The sequence below is a fragment of the Mesocricetus auratus genome, unplaced genomic scaffold (assembly GCF_017639785.1).
Source record: "Mesocricetus auratus isolate SY011 unplaced genomic scaffold, BCM_Maur_2.0 Super-Scaffold_100011, whole genome shotgun sequence".
NCBI lineage: Eukaryota > Metazoa > Chordata > Mammalia > Rodentia > Cricetidae > Mesocricetus > Mesocricetus auratus.
The window spans coordinates 1,781,819-1,806,378 of NW_024429195.1; the positions used below are offsets into that span (position 1 = coordinate 1,781,819).

The 24,560-nt window shown below is 43.7% G+C and overlaps 1 protein-coding gene across 7 annotated transcripts in view; it reads right to left on the bottom strand.

Annotated features, from left to right (window-relative positions):
- Positions 1 to 15,662, bottom strand: part of Lekr1 (leucine, glutamate and lysine rich 1) — a 169,910-nt gene extending 154,248 nt beyond the window's left edge. Inside the window, exons 1-3 of one of the 7 annotated variants that reach the window (XM_040754335.1) lie at positions 15,092 to 15,662; positions 14,068 to 14,742; positions 12,215 to 12,303 (exon numbers count right to left, since the gene is read on the bottom strand). In XM_040754335.1, the coding sequence (XP_040610269.1) occupies positions 12,215 to 12,262 (48 nt within the window). In that variant the 5' untranslated portion in view covers positions 12,263 to 12,303; positions 14,068 to 14,742; positions 15,092 to 15,662. The other 6 variants (XM_040754338.1, XM_040754336.1, XM_040754339.1 and 3 more) reach the window with 6 other exon arrangements.
- Positions 15,663 to 24,560: the final 8,898 nt, after the last annotated feature.

Sequence of the window (24,560 nt, forward strand, 5' to 3'; positions counted from 1 at the left end):
CGTGGGCCTAGGAGAGCCATTTTCATTCAAACCATCACAACATGGTTGTCAACATAGAAAAGTCCTAAGAAATCCACAATAAAACTAGCAGATGCAACTTGTGCACATGAAAAAATCTGGTACACAGGGAAAATAAATTCTGTGTATATTTTCAGTGAGCATATGAAATTATAATTCCAATTATAGGGCTATAAAGGTATCTCAATGGTAGAGTATCTAGCTAGCATATGGGAGAACCCAAGTTTGATTCCTGGTATGGAAAAAAGTCCACATTCATCAAATATTGTTCAAATTGTGGATAGGACTTACATGATGAAAACCACAGAATGCTGATTAAATAAACCAGAGACTTATCAGACATATCCAACCTTTTGACACTGTGATACAAAGCAGTCTTCTACAAAATTAAAGCTTGAGAAATGTACAACAAAGAAAAAAACTAGAGTTTTTCATAACATTTAAGTTAGTTTATAATGTTGTGTTGGGCTGCATTCATAGCTATCCTGAGTTGTATGTATTTATGGGCTTAAGTAAATGACCCAAAATAGTTAGAACACACCTAGAAACACTTTCTATCTGGGATCTCCAGTTGCCACCCTGGGCCTGGATTTGGGTAGGGGACCTCCGATCTCATTCCTGTCCTCCATTATAATCTCTGCAGGCTCACCCCAGCCCCGGAGCAGACTGCCTGCAGGAGCCTCTCTTACTTCCACACCCTGTGGAATCCACAGAGGACCAGGTTTCTCCCTCCCTGGAACCCTTTTCATCAGCCACTGATACCTAGGAACACTCTACCCAGGAACCCAGTGGCCATACCTGGCAGGGACCAGGATAGGTGAATGACAGGTGAATCACTGTCCTTCCTCTCCTCTTTACTGTCTCTCCATTCTCGTCCTTAGCCTGGTGGTAATGACCTATTTACAGATGCCCTCCTCCCACCTTGCCTTCATTGCAGGAGAGTCCACCTCACGGTTCAGACCCAGGGTCCCCCTGGCCCTTTTGTGGCTGTCTCTGCAGACTACTCTCTGCCTTACTATGACCTGCTTTCAGTCTCTCACCTTCACACACACCCTGGGGACCCTCGGCTCTTTCCTGAAGGCTCGCTCAGCTTTTTCTCCCAGCCCATTTCTATTTCCCTATGCTACCCACCGGCCTGCAGAAGCACCCTCTACAGGTCAACACACACTCTCCTAAGATCCAGAGGGCAATGGGGATCAAGGAACAGAACGCCTGCCCAACAAACACAAGGCCAGATATCAACACTTAAAATTATCTCAATCATCCCAATCTCAGACGTAGAGACACCAGTGGGAAAACACAGTAATAGCCAGGACAATGTGCCTCCACCGAAGCCCAGTAACCCTGCTACAACAGACCTGAGGAATGTGATACAAAACAAGGACTTCAAAGTAGCAACTGTGAGTGTGATCAGGGTCCTTAAAGAGGAGATGGACAAATCCCATAATCAAGTCTGGAAGCACAACCGGGGGAATGAAATAATGAAAATCCAATCCAAGACACGAAAATAGAATTTAACAAAGAAAGAGAATCACTAATGAAACTTCAAACTGAGATAAAACTAGAAATGAACAATCTAGGAAGTCAAACACAAACATCAGAAATAATCCTCATCAGCAGAGGATAAGACACGGAATGACAGACTCTCAGGCACTGAAGACAAGGCACCAGAAATGGACACCTCAGTCAAAGAAAATGTTAAATCTATAAACAAATGTAAAAATCCAGGCAATCTGGACTATGAAAAGACCGAAACCACAAGTAAGAGGAACATAGGAAGAAGAGGAAATCCAAGTCAAAGGCACATAACATATTTTCAATAAAATCACTGAGGAAAATTTCCCTAACTTTAAGATGCCTACAAAAATACAAGAGACATACAGAAAACAAACTAGAAAGGATCAGAAAAGAAATCACCTGGGACTGGAGAGATGGCTCAGAGGTTAAAAGCACTGGCTGATCTTCCAGAGGTCCTGAGTTCAATTCCCAGCAACCACATGGTGGCTCACAACCATCTATAATGAAATCTGTTACCCTTTTCTGTCCTACAGGCAAACATGAAATCAGAACACTGTATATATAATAAATAAATATACATAATAAATAAATCTTTAAAAAAAGAAAAAACCCATGATACATAATAATCACACACTAAACATACAGAACAAAGAAAGAGCATTAAAACCTACAAGTAACACCAAAAGACAGACCCATTAGAGCAACATTCTACATCTCAATGGAGACTCTAAAAACCAGAAGGGCCTGAACGGATGTTCTACAAAAAAGAGATGCCAGCCCAGACTACTATACCCACGCAAACTATCAACCACAATATGTCGTGGCCCAAAGACATGGCTCTGCTTCATCTTGACTTAAGGTCAGAGAGTTCAAACCCACTATTGCTCTCTCTGGGTTAAACAACAGAATGTTTGTCCTGAGATGCGGCTAAACTAATGGATGTCTCACCTTAACAACAGGGTATCTGGCCTCAGAAGATACTAATGGGTGTCTTACTTTAACAACAGGATATTTAGCCTAACGGTGGCTATTGTCTATCTTTCCTTGACAACAGGATACTTGGTTTAGGACGTAATGAACTCTCAAGGCTGCAGCAGCATGCACAGGGCCTTCACAGGTCCAAGCCAGACAGGGTCTCACCACTGAACAAGAGCTCCCATCCCTAACCAAGCTATCACCAGGAGGCAACTGCTTGCAAAAGAAAAATTAGTTTCTCCAAGGGAATCTCAATAGCTATACAAACCACACTTAAGGGCAGGTTCTACACCCAGTAGTAGATGACCAACACAAAACGAACTTAAGGTATTTTTGGCGATTTTTTTTTATCTCACATTGCTTTGTATGGGTATTTTTTACCTTACTGATCTTTTGTTTGTATATTATGGTTTCTTATTTTGTGTCTTTATGGTGTGTGTATGTGTCTGTCTGTCTGTGTGTCTGTCTATGCATTTCATATGTTCCTTTCTTTTTTGTTAGTATGTTCATTGTTTTAAATTCTTATTTGTCTTTTTTTGTCTGTTTACTTAAAATGGGGGCATGGACTTGGAAGGGTGAGGAGGACCAGAGATGAGATAAGAGAGGGGAAACTTTAATCAGAATATATTATATGAAAAAAAACCTCTCTTAGCCGGGCTGTGGTGGCACACATCTTTAATCCCACCACTTGGGAGGCAAAGGAAGGTGGATCTCTGTGAGTTTGAGGCCAGCCTGATCTAAAAGCTACACAGAGAAACCCTGTCTCGAAACAACAAAAAAAAAAAATCAAAATCAAAATGAGAAAAGAAAAAACCTTTCTTTTCAATAAAAAAAAATGGAAAAAATACCAGTTCTTTGAATTAATATATAGGTATAATTCAATGCCTAGCAATATCCCAATAAGATGCTTTACAAAGTAGACAAGATTATTCACAAATTCATATGGAAAGCCACCGAAACTAGAATAGCTAAAATAATCCTCAAAAAGGGTAAAATGGAAAGGAAATAATAACTGTACCTGACTTTAAGAAATCCTGTGCTACTAACTAACCAACACAATGTTGTATGGGCAGAAGGGTGAACACAGAGGTTATAGAATAGAATAGAGAACCTAGAAACAGGCACATATAAACATGCCAAGTTTTAGTATGAAAGCAATTAAATGAAGGCAAGATAATCTTTTAAACAAATGGTACAGGTGAACTAACTAGTCTTGGGTTAAAAGAAAACACATACATACACACACACACACACACACACACACACACACACACCACATCCTTCCACTTAAATCTCATGATATACAAAAGTATATTCAAAATGGATCATGAAGTTACATGTAAAAATACAAAAATATAATTTTATGTGGGGAAAAAACAAACAGAAGAAACATCTTCAGTATGTAACCCAGTACAAGATGTCTAATATTTTGTTCTAATTTGGTCTTCTGCTGCTATGATAAAACTCCTTGACCTAAAGCAACTTGGGGGGGGATTTATTACAGGTTTACACTTCCCAGCCACAAGCCATCATGAAGGAAAGTCAGGGCAGGAACTCAGCAGAAACCATGGGAAAACACTGCTTACTGGCTCCTTACCTTGGCTCATGCCCGTCTTGTTGTCTTATACAGTCCAGACCCACCTGGCTAGCAGTGGTGCAGCCCAGAACAGGCTGAGCCCTCTGGCATCAATCATCAGTAAAGTCAGTCTCTTACAGGTCAGTCCTTTCTGAGTAATTCCTCAATTAAAGTCTCATGTTTGCAGGTGACGCTACATTGTGTCAAGTTGACAATAAAAGCTCACCAGCACAACTTGATACAACAAGCATCATCTGTATCTTTATTTGGGTTTCTACGGCTGTGAAGAGGCACCATGACCATAGCAACTCTTATAAAGGAAAACATTTAATTGGAGCTAGCGTACAGTTTCAGAAGTTTAGTCCATTATCCTCATGGCAAGAAGCTTGGCAACAGGAAAACATGGTGCTGGAGAAGGAGCCGAGAGTTCTATATCTTGATTCCCAGGCAGCAGGGAGACACTGTGTCACAGGGCACGGCTTGAACATATATGAGACCTCAAAGCCAGTCTCCACAGTGACACACCCACTCCGACAAGGCCACGCCTCCTAGCAGTGCCACTCCCTATGGGCCAAGCATTCAAACGCATGAGCCATACCCATTCAAACCACCACTATCTGTAAATGGAAACCTTGACAACCTGAGCTTCAACAGAATTAAACATCTTTGCTTTAAACAAAAAAAATCTAAATATGTGAAAATGAATAAAAAAATAAATAAAAAACATCAGAAGAAAGTATTTCTAGACCATATACACGGTCAATAGCTAAGTTATATAAAGAATTCTGAATTCATTGGGCAGTGGTGGTTCATGCCTTTAATCAAGGCCAACCTGGGTCTAACAGAGCTACTTCCAGGACAGTCAGGGCTACACAAAGAAACCCTGTCTCAAAAAAAAAAATCCAAAAACTCAACCATTTACAAACAATTAGAACAGGAAGAACATTTGACCTAAAAGGACATACAGATACTGGTAATTTTTTTTCTGTGGACAGGATAAAATACTGTGAAAAAAGCCACTTACAGGAGGAAGAGTTTACTCTGGCTCACAGGTCAATGGTACAATGCTTCGTGGCAGGCTGGTCACCATCAGGAAACAGAGTGTCGGACGTGTTGAACACGCCCTGCTGGTCAGCTCTCCTTCTCTGTACACTCCAGGATCCCAGCAAGGGAATAGTGCCACCCACAGAGGCAGGTTTTCCTACCTCAACTGTAATCTAAGGCCCTTCCAGCGTGCTCAGGAGTCCACCACCCACGTAACTCTATGTTGTTAAACTGACAGTTAACACTAATACCAAATGAACACATGATGGTCTACATTACTAGATTTAAAAAAATATATGAGTGAAATCTCCAGTGGGATCTCTACACCTACTGATATCCCCAAGTGTTGGAAAAGATGTGGTTCTGCAGGTACTCTGAGAAACAATTCATCATCTCTTAAAACCTAAACCTACCATACATACACCCTTGGGTATATGCATTACAAAAATAAAAACATATGTTCATGCAAACACCTTTCATTTGTTAGCCAAAAACTGGGAACAATATATATATATACACACACACAGTTGAGCAGGTGCTGGGATTAAAGGCATGTCACTCCAAGTGCTGGGATCACCTTTTTGTGAGCTCTGTTTCTCTTTTAGGCTGGATCAATTGCGTGTAGCCCAGGGTGGTCCTGAGCTAACAGAGATCCATCTGCTTCATGTCACTCCAAGGGCTGGGATTAAAAGTGTGTGCCACCACTGCCTGGCCCCTATGGCTGACTGCTGTGGCTAGCTTTGCACTCTGATCTTCAGGCAAGCTTTATTTGTTAGACCATAAATATCACCACAGAGAAATGGGAAGGCTAAGGTGAATATAGTTTTTAAAGGACAATGTGAGGAACCACTGTATTGAATTTTGATTGCATCAGCTGTTAATCTCCTAGTTATGATATCATACTATAGTCCACCCAATGTTACCCTGTGAAACCTCTTCATAATACTTCTTAAAATTACATGCCAGCTTAATTTTAAAATCATAAAAATGAATATATCTGATTTATATTAAGTTAAAACACCAACTCAATATAAAGATTTTATTAAGCAATAAATATGCTGGATTCCCGCTATAAAAATTATACATGTCACATTATGACTACCAATACATAGTTCCAAAGTCTTTTTCCTCCAGTAGTTCTCTTTCTATTAGGAGACTCTATAACCTTCTTTAACCAGTCAGGCAAAAGGACTTTCTTTTTTAACCATAAATAGAAAAATGAAGATTTTTCAAGATAGAATGTTTTAAAAATATTTTTACTAATGAATTACTTTGTATCACAGCATTAAGTAAACAGTGTTTCTGTAAATTATACAACTTTCATTATTAGGTGTCAAAACTACTATAGCTTTAAAACTACACACACACACACACACACACACACACACACACACACACCCTGCTACTTTCCAAGATGTTAGATCTAACATTTCTAAGACCACTTTCTTTTATTGTCTGCTCTAACTCAATACAAAATCTGAACCTAGCTGCAGTGACCCAAAATGACCTGAAAAAAATTAAGTTTATTTTCTCTGGCAATGACAACCTGTTCTTCTGAATACATTTCAAAGTTCCAAAGCACTAGAGTTACTTTGCTGAAACAGGACAACGTGAGCTGTTGGTTCTGGGGAGAGGACTGTTACCCTGCAGAACCACGTGCTCTCCAGCCCTGCACTGTCACTGCTGCCCCCAAAATAAACAAACCTGATCGCTTCGTTTGTGTCTGGTGGTAGTAAAGATCTCCTGAAGCTTAAACCTTGCAATGTCTTCATTTTGTTACCATTTTTAAAACAAGGGATTAGCTTTCTCTGTGTGGACTGATTTTCCAGTACTTTGCTGCTTTTGACTTTGCCACATCCCCTAGCCAAAAAAAAAAAAAAAAAAAAAGAAAAGAAAAGAAAGAAAGAAAAAGAAAAAAGAAATGTACTTACCTTTTCTAGCAAGAGGACATAAGTATATATAAGATGAGTTGACGCTTACAAGAGGAGGAGATAACACGATTACTACTTTGCTGATCCCTCACCGCTGCGTTCGGTCTAAACTGGGAGAGTAAAGGAATGCAGAACTGTACTGCTTGTACAACACTGGGAGAGTAAAGGAATGCAGAACTGTGCTGCTTGTCTGGGAGAGTAAAGGAATGCAGAACTGTACTGCTTGTCTGGGAGAGTAAAGGAGTGCAGAACTGTGCTGCTTGTATAACACTGGATGAAGCTTCTAGTAACACTGCTGGTTATCTGAGGTCAGAGACAGGGAGGAATCTGCTCAGCTCAGAGAAAGAACAGATTCAGAGACAGTGTTCAACAAAGGCCAGCAAAGACAAATGAGACACATATGCCCCATGGGCCTCTTGTACATTTTTTTGTCACTTAAGGAGATAGAAGTCTGAGAAGTGCTCTGTGCTCAGCGAGAAACTTTGATGAAAAAGAACCAGGAAATGAAAGTCAAAGATTATCTTATTCCTTCTTCCCTAAGATTCCCTGAGGAGATGAGACCAACAAAAGGAGACGTAGTCTTTGCCTCTAAGCAGGCAACAGACTTCAACTTCAGCTCATTGGCATCATCATTCTTCTCCTTCCTTTTCTCTGATGGCCATCTCGCTCACCTCCCTTTTATTTCCTCCAGGACTGCTCATGTTGCTGTGAATGGTACAGTGGAGCACAGCCACGCTCACATTCTAATGCACTGAGCAGCCATTATCATATCACACAGCAAAGTACAGAGAGAAAGAAGAAAGGGCCCCCTTGCCTCTCCTCTCTGATTTCTGCACTAGCCTCCTTGCCTATACACAGAAAAAGAAAATGAAGAAAACACAGCAGGGGTTTCTTTAGGAAGAAGGACCAGTCTATAAAGTAACACAAAAAGTTAAGAGACAAGAAAGAATGAAAAAAAAAAGGCTTTGAAAGACATCTCTGTCACTGCACACTGATTCATCCACCTCAAGTCTTTTTCCTCGGAAAAAGAAAGAAAAGTGGAGCACATTTTCTAAGCCATTATGAAAACTCCCCTTGTCTCCATCATAAAAATGAACTGATTCGAATTTGAATTATTACTACTATCACTGCAAATTAGATATGATAAGGATATATATGATATCCTTAAGTGAAGTGCCTATGAGCACAAGTGGTTCAGATTTTAGATTTTTCTCAGAGTTTGGATTGTATGCATATATAAAATGTGATCTCTGAACTAAGACCCAAGTCTAAATACAATATCCATTCATGTTTTACCTGTTTAAAATACCTAGCCTAAATATGATCCTATACAACATCTTAGCAATTGCATGTGTGAATCAGAAATTCAAGGTGTAAAATTTACATTTGTAAGACAGCATAAGCACTTGAAAACTGCCAGCTTTTGAAGCATTTTGCATTTCAGATCAGGAATGCCCAATATGCATATTCACTTATTTAACATGATTCTATGTAGAATGACATATGCAAGCTGGCAACACAGAATATTGCCTGATTATCAGGTGATTAAATAAATTTGGACAATGCAGATAACACATAGGTGGAAAGTTTTGGAAAAGAAAAGCTTACTTTTGAAGACTTTCTAAGTTTGGGGATGGTCCATACACATTTTAGTTGCTTTATAGTCAAACCACCAGAAGCGCACATGACATTAATGGGTATAAAAATATTTTTTACATAAGTGTATCTAACTTAGGTCTGAAAAAAAAGTGCAAAGCTATACTTGACCTTTCTAAACACTGGGCAGGACAAGGTACAGGAGCCTCTCCTGCTATTCTCACCTCTCTGTTTTGCCAGGATAGAAGCTGCCAAATTTACTTCTAACTACCTCAAACATGACAAAAGCAATCCACAACTCTAAGTCTACAGAAAAACTCAGTTTTCTGGAACCGATTCTAGGCCCACATCTTCTACATAAAACTCCACCTTCGATGATCTCCAGTATCCAGGGATTCTGGTCTCCAACTCTCCACTCTCACCAGGACAACTTGCAGGAGTCGGTACTCTCCATCCATCACGGATCCCAGGGATCCAACAGAGATCACCACCCTTGGCAGCAGGTGCCTACACCAGCTGATCCGTATCTCTGGTCTCCTGGGCACCGTCTCATATGGAACTTAAATCGTGACACTGTCTTGGTAGATGTTTAAAGTTTCTTCATTTTCTTCCTGACAAGTGATTAGGATATGAAATATGGGCTTTTTCTTTTAGGCTCTTTTGTTTTATGGTCTCTCTCTCTCTCTCTCTCTCTCTCTCTCTCTCTCTCTCTCAAGCTGTTTCGTGAAAGGAACATGGTTCCAGTGAGAAGACGCTGCATTTGTTCCAACCCATGGAAGCACCACTTCTGAAGTGGCAGCAGAGTTGCGCTTCCTGTGTGCTTAGCATTTAACAGTTAACTTCAAAGGTAAGGAGAATGGCACGCAGTGATTTGAAGGGTCTCTTCTGGTAACTGCACCCCCTTTAAAGTCTCCATAAGTCTGGAAGGTGGGCAGCAAGAGCAGCACCCGGACCCACAGAGGCTGTGATTGATGATAACAAGCCTTCCTCGGCAGCACGCACGCTGGCAAGAGCCCGTCTGAATCTGAGCGTGGTCTTCAGTGGAGAGTGATAAATGACTAGCTAATGAAGAGCTGGCTGTAAGACTGGGGGTACAGCTCTGTCACAGACAGACTCGAGGTCCCACATTCAGTTCTCAGCAGGATAAAGGGGAGCTGGGGAAAGTTGATACTAGGTTTGAAAAAAAAAAGGCTATATTATTAGGGACAGCTAAGGTATAAGGTTGTAATTCACAACTCTTGTCAATGATTTTTGAAGACGTGTTTTTAAATTATATTGACAATGCATGGACTGTAAAACTAAATATAAAAAGAATGCCTTTGCCTGAGAACAGATGCAAAGTAATAGGGAGAAGGGTAGCATAAAAACCAAGAATAACTAGACTAAATGAATTATAAATACTAAATCAAAGCTGTTAAGATAGCTCAGCAGCTGGGCGTTGGTGGCGCACGCCTTTAATCCCAGCACTTAGGAGGCAGAGGCAGGAGGATCTCTGTGAGTTCGAGGCCAGCCTGGTCTACAGAGCAGCCTCCAAAACAATACAGAGAAACCCTGTCTCAAAAAACCCAAAAAATAAATAAATAAATAAATAAAAAGATAGCTCAGCAAATAAAGACATACATTGTCATGCTCGACAACCCAAATTTGATCCCTAGGACCCACATGGTAGAAGAGAATCAATTCCTATAAGTATGCCTCTGACCGACATATGTTGTGGTTTATGTATGTACACACACAAACACACACCTTTTTAAATGTGAAACTGAAACAAATGGGGGGATTTACCTCTCCTTTGGATGCTATACCGGGATTAAGTATTGTTAAAGTACTATTAGCACCACTATGAGTAGTAACGGTAAGTTTTTATTTAAAAACTCATGTTTTCTTATAAATAAGCAAAGATGTTTGTTGGGGATGTGATCATTTGATTTTCTAGTTGCAGCTGTTGGGCTTTCCGTTGCTGCCCTGGCTGCCCTGAGTTTAAAAAGACTGTCGGTCCGATAGCCAGCTGGACTATTCTAGGCCAGCATCTGCCATTTTGAATGCTTCTGAGAGGTCCTGAACAAATGACACAATGGCCACAGATGCCTGCTCTGGCTCCTGAATATGCGGTCACGGCCAGAACTGCTTGCGCGGGAGGCTGGCTGTGGCTCCAGCAAACACCTCGGGTCTGACTGTGTAAGTTGGCCGTGTGCTCACTTTGGCAGCTGGACAGGAGATGCCCGTCTGTGTTTCCTCCCTCGTTGTGCAACACTGGGCTCGAGATCAGGCTCCTTCCCAGTCTTCCCGCCCACACTTGGTAGCGCAGGCTAACGAGAAAGGGAGATGGTGGGTCAGCGACAGCGGTCATGGCTCAGCAGCCAGTACAAGAACGACAGAAGCGGCAGAGCAGGCAGCTGCTGGACAGCTGAAGGGAAGCAGGGCTGGAGGCTCAACAGTCCAAGCCGAAAAAGCAGCAGAGTGCCAGCTGAGAAAGACGTGGAGACAGCCGCTGAACTGTGCATGTGACCACAACACTCGCGAAGGAGGGGTCGTAACTGCTCCCCAAACGGACAGCGGCAACTAAGACAGCCAGCCATGGCAACAAGTGGCCACTGAACAGTCCAAGGCAGGGCACGAGGGAGAGAGAGGGAGAGGGACAATGCAAGGGGAAGAGGACAGGACGTTGGAGCTGAAGAATGGAAGCCCATGAGGGACCAGAGAACTGCAGGCCCTTTCTCAAAGTGTAATGTCTTTAAGGCCAGGGGGCTTCAAGTAGTCTACCGGCCTCGGAGCTTTAACACTGATCACCTTTCAAGGGCTTGGGAATCCCAGCTTCCTAGGTTGACCCAAGACCGAGGCACCTGTAACACCGAGGGTCCTGGTATTCTAAGCTTGTACAGGAACTCTAACACTCCAAAGCTAAGGCTCCTGCCACGCAAGGCCTGCCTGGGAGTTGAATACGGCAGAGAGCGCCTGTCTGCTACCAACACTCAAAACTGCTAAGGGATAAATCCTGGAAAAGCTTCCCCCTGCCTACTCACAATTTCCATCTGCACAGAGCAAAGGACAAAACTGACTGGTAACTGATTAAAACCGTATCTAAACACCAGTATGGTGGCGCTCACCTTTAACCCCAGCACTCAGGAGGGAGGCAAAGGAGGGCAGATCTCTGTGAATTCCAAGCCTGCATGGTCTAAGGAGTAAGTTCCAAACAAGCCAAGGCTACGCAATTAGATTCTGTCTAAGACAAAATAAAACAGCAGCTGGTACACAGTGAATGGTGAGAATTAATGTATGTGAAAATGCATTATGTAAAAAAAATTGACAAACATGAACATTTTTGGAATCTGCTTCTGCTAGGGCTCTAAAACTAGGAGTTAAATACCACAGTGGAATTACATATCTGTCTTCTTACACGGTCTGTACAGTGATCATCTACAATGTGGTTATTCCTTCTCCCATCACGAATTCATCATCGACTCTGTCTCACTTTTCTAAACTCGCTCCCCTACACTGTAGAATGATCTAACTACTAAAACACTCCCAACGTTAAACTCATAATGCAAGGTCATACCTTTTGGATTTCTTCAGGTAACGCATGCATGGGAATGTGACGATCCATGATTCCCCCAATGTACTGAGAAAGCACTGCAGAAAAACAGGCTGGAAACATTGATGGCAATAGTCAGAATGTATGCAATGACAAGAAATTCAAATTACCTAAAAATGCTCAGTGTCTGGGGATAAACAGGCAGTAAGTACTTTAGCAGATGTTCCCTTAGTTCCATGTTAGAAGGTACACCTTAAGTTTCCACAGTTAGTCCTTAAGCCGCACGGGAAGGTACAGAAATTACTGACATACACCTTTTCTGTTTTTCAGAACGCTATAAACTAGTAATAAAACTAATAATGGCTTACTGATTGCTTGTTTTGCAACACAGTAGCTGTATGATTTTAAATACTTATTTTAGTACTCTAAAATAATATTTTTCTGAAACACTATAGAAAGAAATGTATCATCAAGACATTTTTAAGCTATCGAGCACAAAAAAAAAAAAAAAACAACAGCTTTTTTGTGCATTTAGTAGACAAGGGCGCCTAGAAGGAAACTGGGTAGCTAGATTCACTGACTCTACTCCAACCCATTACTAATGTGCCACCAGAAGTGGCAGGCTTCAGACTACGAAAGAAAAATTAAAAAATAGCACCCTGGTAAATTGGAAGGGCCCTCCAAAACACAGTGGGGGTGGGGGGCAGGAAGTGCTTAACCTGACTTTGCTGCACATAGCAGGCAATACGGTAACACGATTAGGGATCCCATCCTTTTCATACAGCCAAGATAACAGTCATTGCGCTCGTCCAAGAGCATCAGTAACTTGTTCTCATATAAAGAGGTCTTTAACACGGTTTGCTATGCGTTTTATTATTGTAAAATCCATGTAAACTGGGGCCGTAACCTGTGGTAGCTAGTTGCTCTTCCGCTACGCGGGGCACGCAGATGGTTACGACTAGGAGGCAGGCAAGGTGATGCCAGGGACGCTACTTTCTTTGACGTTTATTCTTGTTATGCCTGCATTTTAAGGAAGTGGTTTGTAAGCCTTTAAGAAAAGCCCAAGCCCGTGGACTCTTTATAAAGATTTGAATACCCAAAAAAGAACAAAGGAAGAATTCACAGATAATTAAGGGTATTTGGGGGGAGAGGTGCTTTTTCACAAGAGAAAAATAGGATTTTTTTTTTATTTGCCCATCCATCATTTTGCTTGTTTTACCAAACAAATTGCTTTGGTCTTTCCCATGATACACGTGTAAACTGCCCGTGGCAAAAGGTACGAGGCTGCACCTACGTGGGTGTTTGCGACACACACACACACAGAGGGGGGTGAGGGAGGGAGGGAAGTCACGAGAAAGACGTGTGTTTTTCCGCGCAGAGACGTCCCCGGGGTGGTTCCTTTCCGAGTCTCACACCCAGGTGACGCCCGCCCGGGTCATTGACTCTCGGGTTCCGCTTCCAGGCCCATTCTCGGGGCGTGAATCCCCAGGAGGGCAGGGCAGGGGCCGGAGAGAAAGAAGGTCACGTCCCGGAGACTGGAGACGAAACCTTTGCCCGGCCTGACCGCGCTCGCCCGGGCCTGGCCCCAGAGGCCGCCCTGCCTTCCGCCCCCGCCGCCCCCAGCCGCCCCCGTCCCGCGCCGCCGGCCTCCGCGCCGGAACTGCGTCCCCGGCAGGCCCGGTCCCCTAGGGGGATGAGTTAGACCGTGACCCTCACCTAGCCCGGGACTCCGCAGGCTGTGAAAACGAAAGCGGCTTCCCCCGTCTCCCGGGCGACCGCGCTGCACGTTGGCCTGACGTCAGGGCGCGGTGACGCCACTGCGGACGCGGAAGCGGGGCGGGGCGGGGGCGAGGGGGAGGCGCCTGGGCATCACTCACCCGGCTCCGCGAAGGGGAAGGTGGCGCGGGTGGCGCGGGTGTAGGAGGGACGGGGCTGGTTTGACGCGCAGTTCTGTGACGGGCAGGGATGATGAGGCTCTGGGTCTCGCGGGGGACGGCGGCGGGAGGTGCGGGGAGTGGAGGGGGCCGCGTGGTGTAGGGCAGGGGCTATCACTGCGCCCAGACGGAGGGGAGAGATGCTTGGGGACGGCGTGGTGTGCAGGGGAGCACGTTCTCAGCCACTGCGGGGCGTGCAGATTGACCTCAGCCACTGCGGGGCGTGCAGATTGACCGGGGGAAAGTTCGCGTGGAATCCCATTCTGGTCAAGATGAAGGGCTCAGTGCCTGAGACCCGTCGCTTCACGCCCAAAAGTTACGGAAGGCCTCTGTTTTGCTTTGTTTTTTTGTTTTTTGTTTTTTGTTTTTTTTTTTTGCACGCTGCTGGCTTCCCCTTGGGTTCTCACTCCCGGTTCGCCCAGAAGATAGCGATGACCTACTACGCGACGAGCAAGCAGGATGAGATGAGGCTTGGTGACTAACCCAGGCCATCAGAGTATGATATGTTCCTTCGTCGTAGGCCAGATGTCTCCCTTTGTTAGGATTGTCTGAGGTCCAAAGGGCTGACCCTCCTCCAGAAACTACAGAAAACGCGGTTTTCTAGCAGAAAAGACATGACTGTTAAAAGAAAAAAAAAAGTCTGCGTGAGTATGAATAAAAATGGCACTGAAAAGATGACGAGGAGACGCAAAATAGTGCCAAAAACTATCAAGCTGCTGGCGGATAGCTATCGAGTACGTAAATAAACAGCATGGAAGAAGTGAACACCCCCCCCCCCGAAAAGTATAGTTAGTACGGAAACCAGCAACGGTTAGTAGTGAGTAACTACTATTGTGTACTGTATGTGACTGAGTATATACTATAGGGCTAGGAACAGAAGGCTCCCAGCGACATCAGCACAAACATCTGAGTTATGTGTTGCACAAAATGTCCCTGTAACTTTAACGTCACTGGTCTACGGCCATACCATCCTGAACGCGTCCGATCTCGTCTAATCTCGGACTTTAACATCACTGGGTGATAAGAATTTTCAGTTCCTTTGTAACGTTCACCAACGGTTGAATGTTATAACCACCGGACTGCTCTGTCATTGACCAGTTGTTATAGGGACACATAACAACTCTTTTCCGCAATGATACTCTGTACAGAGCACTTGGTATATCTTTTAAAAGGCGACCCTCTGGAAATGGGATGAGATCCTGCAGAAAGGTTATAGTTCACTTTGACGTATGCTTCCTCATTTACACATCACCTTGAGTCCGTTTTCCTTGCCATTCCAAATGCCCCTCAAACCTTCAGTGTCCTGGATAGCAGACTTAGATTATATGAAATTTAGAAATCCCATTGTTGATTAACTAGCCTCACTCCGAGTACTGAATTGTCACATGTGGCACCCATGCAGAAAGTTTTCATCAGAATAGAAAATTAGATGATGGTACTGGGAGTAAGAATTCCAAAGGAAAGTTATTAAGAATATCTCTTCTGAAAGAATAGGAAGAAGTGTATTTTCAATTGGTTGTCCTATATGCATAATGGTCAGTCCTGAAAACACAATTAACAGTTTGTGGACTCAGCAGGGTATATGTGGTAATATATGCGCATATACAAATCCATGTATGAATGCAATAACAATTGATGAAAATGTGCCTAATCTTACTGCATCTTGTTATGCCATGTCTGGTGGGTGTCACTGGGAGGCCTGTTCTTTTCTAAAGGGAAATAGGGAGACTAGGAGGGTGTCTGGGAGGAGTAAAGGGAGAGGAGATTGTAGTGGGATGTATCTTATGAGAGAAGAATAAATTTTTAAAAATGAAGAAAGAGCAGGGCTGTGGTAGCACATGCCTTTAATCCTAGCACTAAGGAGGCAGAGGCAGGCGGATCTCTGTGAATTCGAGGCCAGCCTAGTCTACAAAGCTACAGAGAGAAACCCTGTCTCAGAAAACAAAAAACAAAAAAATGAAGAGGCCATAAATGTAAAGAGGGCACACATGTATGTTGTAGTTAAAAGTAATTTTTTAAAAAAGTTCCAAAGACTGTCCTATGCTAGTATTTTCTTCCCCCCCTTTTTTGGGGAGGGTACTGAGCGGGCTGAAACAGGATTTCTCTGTATTGTCCTGGCTGTCCTTGAACTTGCTGTGTGGACCAGGCTGGCCTTGAACTCACAGAGATTCCCCTGCCTCTGCCTCCATAGTGCAGGGATTAAAGGTGGGCACCAAAACCATCTAACTTGGTGTTTTCTCTTGATTATCAATTGATTTCTATGTCTCCCTCTCTCTCTCCCATCTTTTTTTCTCCATCCCATTGCTGCTCATTCTGTAACTAAAATGCAATTTAAATATTCCCAACGTAGAGTTTATTGAATACAATTCTGTGCTATCCTTTTGTTGTTCTTAGGTATATGTGAGAGAGTGTGTGTGTGTGTGTGTGTGTGTGTGTGTGTGTGTGTGTGTGTGCTTGTGCTTCTAAATGAGTCCGGATACAACATTCACTAGGCAAGTGCTTTATTATCAAGCTATACAGGTAGTGTGTGTGTGTTTGTGTGTGTGTATGTGTGCATATATACATATATATTGCATATATGTATACATATTATATATATGATTTCACTGTAAGTCGGCTGTTTTAGTTTTTAAAGATAATCCACTATTTTTAAATTAAATTCCTTTTAACATCTTTGTGACCCTTTATTGATACTTTCCCTGTGAGTCAGTGACCCCTGAGAGAGAAAAAAAAAGATGCCCTCTTAGTTTATAGAATGTTGTATATGAACAAAATTCAGATTTCCACATGGCCTGCAGAGCTCTTATGGCTTGTGAGAACGCCCGTGTGTTTGTTACTGTGGGATTCCCCTAAAATATTCATCCCACAGGACAGTCATTTTGGTCACTTGTTTCATGCTATGTCCTCTCCTGTCCTGTGCACCTATGAAAAGCAATATAGGAAAATAGGTACTTTGCATGTAAGTCTGCTAAAAGCAACAGGAAGTCCACCCAAGACGGCTAATTTTAAAGTCAAGGCAGAATGGTCCAAAGGTGGCACGATAAAATTACAGCTAAACCCAACCGTGTCTTCATCCTGCAAACCCCAACACAATACGACTCTGTCCTCCTGCAAGTTGGAAGAAAACGGTTGCAATCAGGCCTCCCAGGTTGGAAAACAACTGCCGCTTTCATTGCTATTTCTGGGCTTCCTCCAGTGCAAGTGCAGAATTTTTAAAAAGCTAACATTTATTGGGTTCATTCTGTGTTTGCTAGGCACTTCATACACAATGCCTGGTTTAATTGAGAACCCTCCCAAACATAACTCTGTCAGCTCCTACTTACTGTTTACTTTGATAGAAGGGGCCAAGGGCATTGGCCCATCTTGTGAACCCAGACGTGTGCTGGATGCATGGAGAGTGTAAGTAAGAGCACCTGGGCCTCACATGTTGCCTTAGTTGTCTCTGCCAGACAGTCCTGGAACATTAGCCTACTGTGGATTAGAGACACATGTCTCAGACTTGGTTTCTTTATGACGTCTGCCATATGGCTTCTAGTTTCCGAAAGAGGTTAGCTCCAAAGACCGCTTGGCTTTGTTTTACACACCCCCAACACATTTTCTTCTCACCAAGATGGGCTTTTTCCACCCTGGACTTATATAGCATGCTATTCCATTTAAAGCTGTAGATGGTCTTATAAAGCTGCCTTGCATATCGAACCCCAAATAGCTGTGGTCTAGAAATGAATCAGACCACAAAATACTATTTGTAGGTTTGGGCTCTCCATCTTTTATCCATTCTATATATACAATGTAAACTTGAGTATATGGTAAAATGAAGATCACAGTTTAAGTAGCGTCTCTCTGGAACTTCAAGTGCTTTATCATTTGTGCAGAAACATATTGTGTAACAAATTTGAATTTGTTTGTGCCTTTGATTATAATTATTGAACCAATTTCCTGTGAGACAAGTTAGATCCCTAAAAGGTAAATGTCCATTCTCAAATGTGAAAATTAAAACACTCACTACAGGGGTTGGAGAGGCGGCTCAGCAGTTAAGAGCACTGTCTGCTCTTCCAGAGGACCCCAGGTTCAATCCCCACACCCACCTGACAGCAACTGCCTATAACAACGGCTCCACAGACATAGAGACAAAGCACATTAAATAAAAATAAATCACTTTTTTTTAAAAAGACGCTATAGCAAAATGCTTCATAACTGTACATGCATTGCCTGTGGCCTGGTCACTACTGGGAAGAGCTTTATTTAGAAAAATGTATTGTTTCCAATGTAATTCAGTATTTGCTACATCCATATTGTCTAAACACACAAAGATATAAAGCTCTTATGACAACAACTTAACACCCATAATGAATTTGCTACTCAGAAATAGAGTAATGATAACTCCTTAAAAATTAATCTTCCCATTAAACTCAAATTCCTATTAGTAAATTCTCAGGATCTCAATCTGGCCTACAGTAAACACCTCATACATATTAAAACACTGGAGAGATGACTCAGCGGTTAAGAGCACACTGCTCTTGCAGAGGACACACATTTCACGTCCTAGGACCCCCCCACTCAGGCCAAGTCAGCATCACCGATAGCTTTATAACCAAAGGATCTCATACCCTCTTCTGAACTCAAAGGGCACCTTCACTCACATATGCACAGACATGCACAGAGAGACGTATGTATGTATGTATGTATGTATGTATGTATGTATGTATGTATAATTAAAAACTGAAAATCTCTTTTGAAGTCTTAAATCAAAAATAACTTCCTTATACATTGAAAGAAAAAACCAGTAGCGGTGGCACTCCCCTGCAGCTCTAGCGTGTGGGATCAGGAGGGAGGAGGGTCTCGAGTTGCAGGCCACCTTGGATTACATAGTAAGAGGTTATCTCAAAAGCAAACAGATGAAAACCTTTCATTTCTGAGACTTCCACGACGGTCATAGTTCACATTTACCTGGATGAGTGCCTGGCAGAAGTGCTTCTGTTTTCCCTCATTATGATGAAGTTTGTTATCTGCACATTTGATTTTAGGTAGCTACTTAATTTATAGGAAACGGAGACAAGTCCTTTTCCTGATACTGTGTGTCTCTGCTAAAGACTTAATGCCTTCAACTAAGTCGTGGGCTGGGCTCGTAGCTCAGTTGATAAGAGGGCTTACCTAGCATGCCTGAGGCCCAGGGTTCCACTCCCAGCATCACATACAGCAATGGGGTGCCTCATACCTGTAACACCAGCATTTTGGGAGGTGGAGGCAGGGGGATCAGAAGGTCAGGTTCATCCTCTGCTACACAGTACAAAGCCATCCAGGCCCTGTCTCACAAAAAAAAAAACAAACAAGCAAACAATAATTGTATTCCTACAAGAGCATGCTAGCAACTATTAACATAAAATATCAGGCATTTTTATCAGTCTATCAAACTAAAATAACTGTAGTAACCTGATTGATCAGGGTATAGAGCAGCTAGCATTTTTTCCTAAACATTGCAGTTAAAGACTTAATATTTATTGCTTTTTTAAGGAGTATGAATTTTTGAAATGTTCAAAACTATTGAAGTAGACATTTGATTCACCGTCTTCCTTGCGCTCAGGAACCCAGACCTCTGTACCTCACCTCAGCTCTATCCACAGCACCTGTGAGACTTTCCAAGTCCAGGAGTGGGTTCAGATCAGGTGATTTCCACAGGGCACTCTATGAGATCTGCAAGGAACCTACGACCCAATTCTGATGAAAGAAACTCCACGAGGTTACTGAGGAGGGTTGGGAAAGTACTTAGCACGTGCATTCAGGATCCGTCAGAGTCTTGTTTATAAAGTTCAAGAGCTGGAAATACTATAGGCTGGGGATGTAGCTCAGTTTAGAGATCCTTTCCAGCATTCATAAGCCCTGAGTGATTCCCCAACCACACACACACACACACACACACACACACACACACACACACACACACACACACACAAACCGGGCATGGTAACACAAACCTGTAATCTGAGTCATGGGTGCCAGTGCAGAAAGATCAGGAGTTCAAGGTCATAGCAACTTAGAAGCCAGCCTGAACCTCACAAGACCCTTTTGAAACAGAGTGAAAACAAGATAAAACTGAAAATGTGAAATAAACATGTTAATACAAGATCGGATAGCTGTTAGAAACGTTGATGTGGGACAGGTAAGGTGACCCATGTCTATATGCCTGTAATCACAGCTACACAGGAGGCTGAGTTGGGAGGATCACAAGTTCAAAGGCAACTTAGATAACTTACTGGGACCGTATCGTTCCCTCCCCCAACCCAAAAAAAAGGATTGGGGTGGAGCTCAACCGCAGTTTACTTGCCTAGCATGTGTGATGCTCTTGGTTCAACCCCCAGTGTCACCAAGTGTACAGGGAGAGGGAGGGAAGAGAGAGAATGGGATGTAGTTGCTTGCTGCTGAAAAATGTCTAAATGAAGGTTCCGTGAAGAGGCAAGTCTAGGACAGTATCACAAACCTCATTCATTTTATTGCCATAAATCTATATTCTGTCAGAATACAAGAGTGCCTAACAGGAAAGCTAATCGTCAGGAAAAGACGAGTCATGATTGCCTTGAGAAAGTCATAGAAGCACTCAGTCCTTGAAATCTACCACTTACTAGGAAACATTGGTTCCATTCTCTCTCGTATGGCTGGCAGTTAGGGTTGTGGTTGGCTGACAGGTTTTGCCACCAAGAGGAGACTCCTTGCACTCCCAACCTCATCAGAAGGCCAGCAAATGACTTTGCTTGGCACATCTGAGTTACGTGCTGATCTCTTGACCTCATCACCAAGTCTAGGCATTGGATACCACAACTGACTCAGCTCCAGCCCTATAGAACTACGCAGGAGAGAAGGGAAGTGTCCCGGGCAGACAAACAGCAAACATTCCCCACATTCACTTAAATGAGAATCAATGCTACCTGAGAGAACACTGGAAAACTAAAGTGACGTTTGCTCTCTCTTCTCACCTGATAAAGTGAAAGGAACACTGAGCCCTTAAACCCTTCCTAACAGTTTATGGTATGACTGCCAGGGGAGAACCCTCGCCTCTTTACTAAAGCTACTTGTATAACAAGTGTTTCAACGGTGCTTGTGTGTGTGTGTGTGTGTGTGTGTGCGCGTGCGTGTGTGCACGCGCGCGCGTGTGCGGGCATACCTAGACACCATAAGCCTTTAATGGTACCATAGGAGATTAGACAAATTCACCAAAACCTAAATTGTAGAAAAGGGGTAGGGTTCTCTAAGTTTTCAGTTTAATGGGTGTGGTTTTGTGTTAAACTGGGTGCCAAATCTTTTTCTTTCGAACTTGACTTCTCTTCGGATCTCCGTTAAGTAGATAGCTCCATGAAAAACACTTTTGGGTCGCATAATCTTGATCAAAGCTTAGGCTCAGTAGTCTTAAGACCTGTTGGGGTTCCCCCTTTTTTTAAATTTCCTTTGGGCTTTAGAGTCATCACAATAAAGAGGTCTCTTCGGTTAGTGCACCAGTGCAATCGGGCGGCTTTGACTTATAAAAATAAAACATGAAAAAAAATGAGAATGCTTCTGAGAGGGAAGAGAGCAAAGGATCACGACCGTTCTCGGAAATGAGGTTTTTGCGAAGGAGCGAGCAAAACTTGCGTCCCAACAACGCCTTTCCCCTAGCTCAGCTTCCTCTGCCAGCGCGTCAGTCACGGAACTCGGGACTCGCGAGCTGTGCTTCCTCTGCACCCAGCCCATTCCTTAGAAAGTTTCTGCGGCTTCTGCTGATTGACAGGAGTCTGAGCAGGTTTTACCGCCCAGGTTACCCGCGTTCCAACACCGGGAGACGGTGAACTGGCTCCCCCGCCCACAACCCTAGCGTGACTGCGGTCCCGGGGCTGTAAAGTGGACGGCGGGCTCCGCCCTGCAGCACCTGTGCCTCCAGCACGAAGTGCGTGCGGCTGGGAGCCGGCGGGTCACGCAAGCCCAAGGCCTCCCGCCGCCGCTCGCGTGCGCTCCCGGGGCTTCCTGGCCGCCCGGGCTGGCCTTGCGTGCCGACGGCGCCGCGTAATCCGCCGAGGAATCCTATTCCGGACGCCGTCTCTAGCCCGAGGGGTTGCCCTGCTCTTGACGCCGGCCTGGAAGTTTCCGGGCTCGGAAGTTGGCAAGGCTTACACACACTGATCGGCGACAAGAACGGGGTGGGCGGGGCAGGCAGGGAGAGCACCGGGCGGAGGGACTGACACCCCACCCCCACCCCACCCCCGAGACCCGAAGGAGCTATCAAGGGACTTGGGACAGGGTGGCAGCTGTGCGCGCGCAAGGTGGGGGGTGGGGAGCCTGGGGACACCAGGGCACAATGGTCAGGCCGGGGGAGTTCCAGTCCTTGTGACCTCTGGGGCGAGGTGGAGATAGCTTGAAGAATGACGGAGGGAATCGAGGGGCGTCGTGGCGACCTCGTTGGGTTTATCTGGTGCTCTGACTCCTTGCTCCGAGACCTAGGGGCGGGCCCCTCGTTGTTATGCGGCGTGCAGAAGACGGGAAGCGCGTGTCGTGAGCAGCAGCGATGAGATCAGTTTGCATAACCACAGCGTCGGGGTGGGGAGTGCAGCCAGTCACGCAGCCGCCACCCGACCCGGCTCGGGCTCTACCCAGGTGGCCGCGGCTGCCCCAAGGATTCGGGTAGCTGGAGGTGGTCCTGCCCCTTCCAGGCCAGGGCCTGCTGGGGCGTCAGAACTATTCCAAGGGAGTATGGAGAGGCAGTCGGGGAAGAAAGACACACACACACACACACACACACACATACACACACACACATCTCTCTCTCTCTCTCTCTCTCTCTCTCTCTCTCTCTCTCTCTCTCTCTCTCTCTCTCTCTCAACCTTCAGGGTTAGCAGACTGGATTCTATTAGGCAGCTTTCTAGACACAGTGAAAACCACTGTGCCTAGAAGGTAACTTCAAAGACCACTATCACGGAAATCAAAGGTCATTAAAAATGGGTCTTTAATTTGTTTATATTATTTCGCCTAGCCGTCTTTCCTATGTGTGCCTGAAATTTAATTTATGCATTCAAGTCTGGAATCCTGCTTTAGCAAGGGAAATAATTATGAATTCAGTTAAGAGTATGGGTACAAACGGATTACTTAAAAGAACAATGAGCTGGAAAAAAAAATTCCAGCTCCTAACAAGAAGGCCATTACATTCAGCTTTTCACGGTCTTGAACATCTTGTGCGGGCTCAACAATAATAGGTGGAGGAAGCTTCTAATTAGGCATTTAAAAATGCTAGCATATTAGGCCAGGAAAACGCCAAGAATGCCTTATGTTGCAGACATGTGAGTGCCATCTACACACAGAAGAGACTAAGCAGTGTTTCCGTCAACTTTTTGTATTTCAGTCATTTAGTGCACAAGCAGTTCACTGGTAGGTCTGTCAGTTATGAAGTAGGATTAAGTACCATAAAAACTGAGACCTTGAATTTCATAAGATTCTCCTGTAGATTGTCATGTTCACATGGTGTGAGTTCAGTAAAGACAAACCTAAGTGCCTGGCACATGACATCAAATTGAAATCTTGAATGAATGAATGTGCAAAGGATGCCCTCTGATGAGTTCAGCTGTGTACTAATATAAGTGAATCATGCCTCCCCCACTCCCGATTATTACGATTCTGGTAAAGTGTAAATAAGACTCCCAGCATTCCACCCCAGGAGTGGGAGCGGGACAACTCTTAACCACAGGTGCTTTGGGATGTTTGAGAAAGAGGGCATAAAGTCAACTATTATTACAAACCGTAAAAAAAAAAACTGCAAAAGTATAATGTTTAATACTGCTGCAAATATTATTTGTGTAGGCTTTATCAAGTACTGGCATATGGTATAAGAGTCTATGTGTCATTACATAAAACATTCGATTTATAGAACTTCATAACAAATATTCAGCAAATATTGTTTGCAATGGAGGTTTGAAATAACCAGTATTATCATACTTATACATTAATACCATAATTATACACGGTTAGTAGTTATGTATTAGTAGACTATTTAATTGTATTTGTGCCATTTTCTAAATGAGTTGAGACCTTTGGCCTTTGAAGTATCTAGCAGAAAACTAATTTTTGATCACTGTTTTCTTGATGCATACAATCTTGAAGGCAAGAGGCCTTCTAGATATAATGTCCTGCTGCTGAATGCCTGAATATCTACGATTAGGAATTTATTGGACCCATTGAGAATGACTGTGTGGGGGCATTGTTAAAGTTGGGCATAGTGCTATAGAGAGACAAATCCAATTGCTTAATGTTGAAATGGTCCCTATTTAAACCCAAATTACATTAGGAATACTAATGCCTTGCCCACATAATCTGTGTAAATGTAAAAACCTTGTCTTGTTTGAAGGCTTTGGTAGAGGACCCTTGAGAAGAAAATGACAGTCAACAGAGAGGGGCTTCCTGAAATGGAACAGACGCTCCAGATA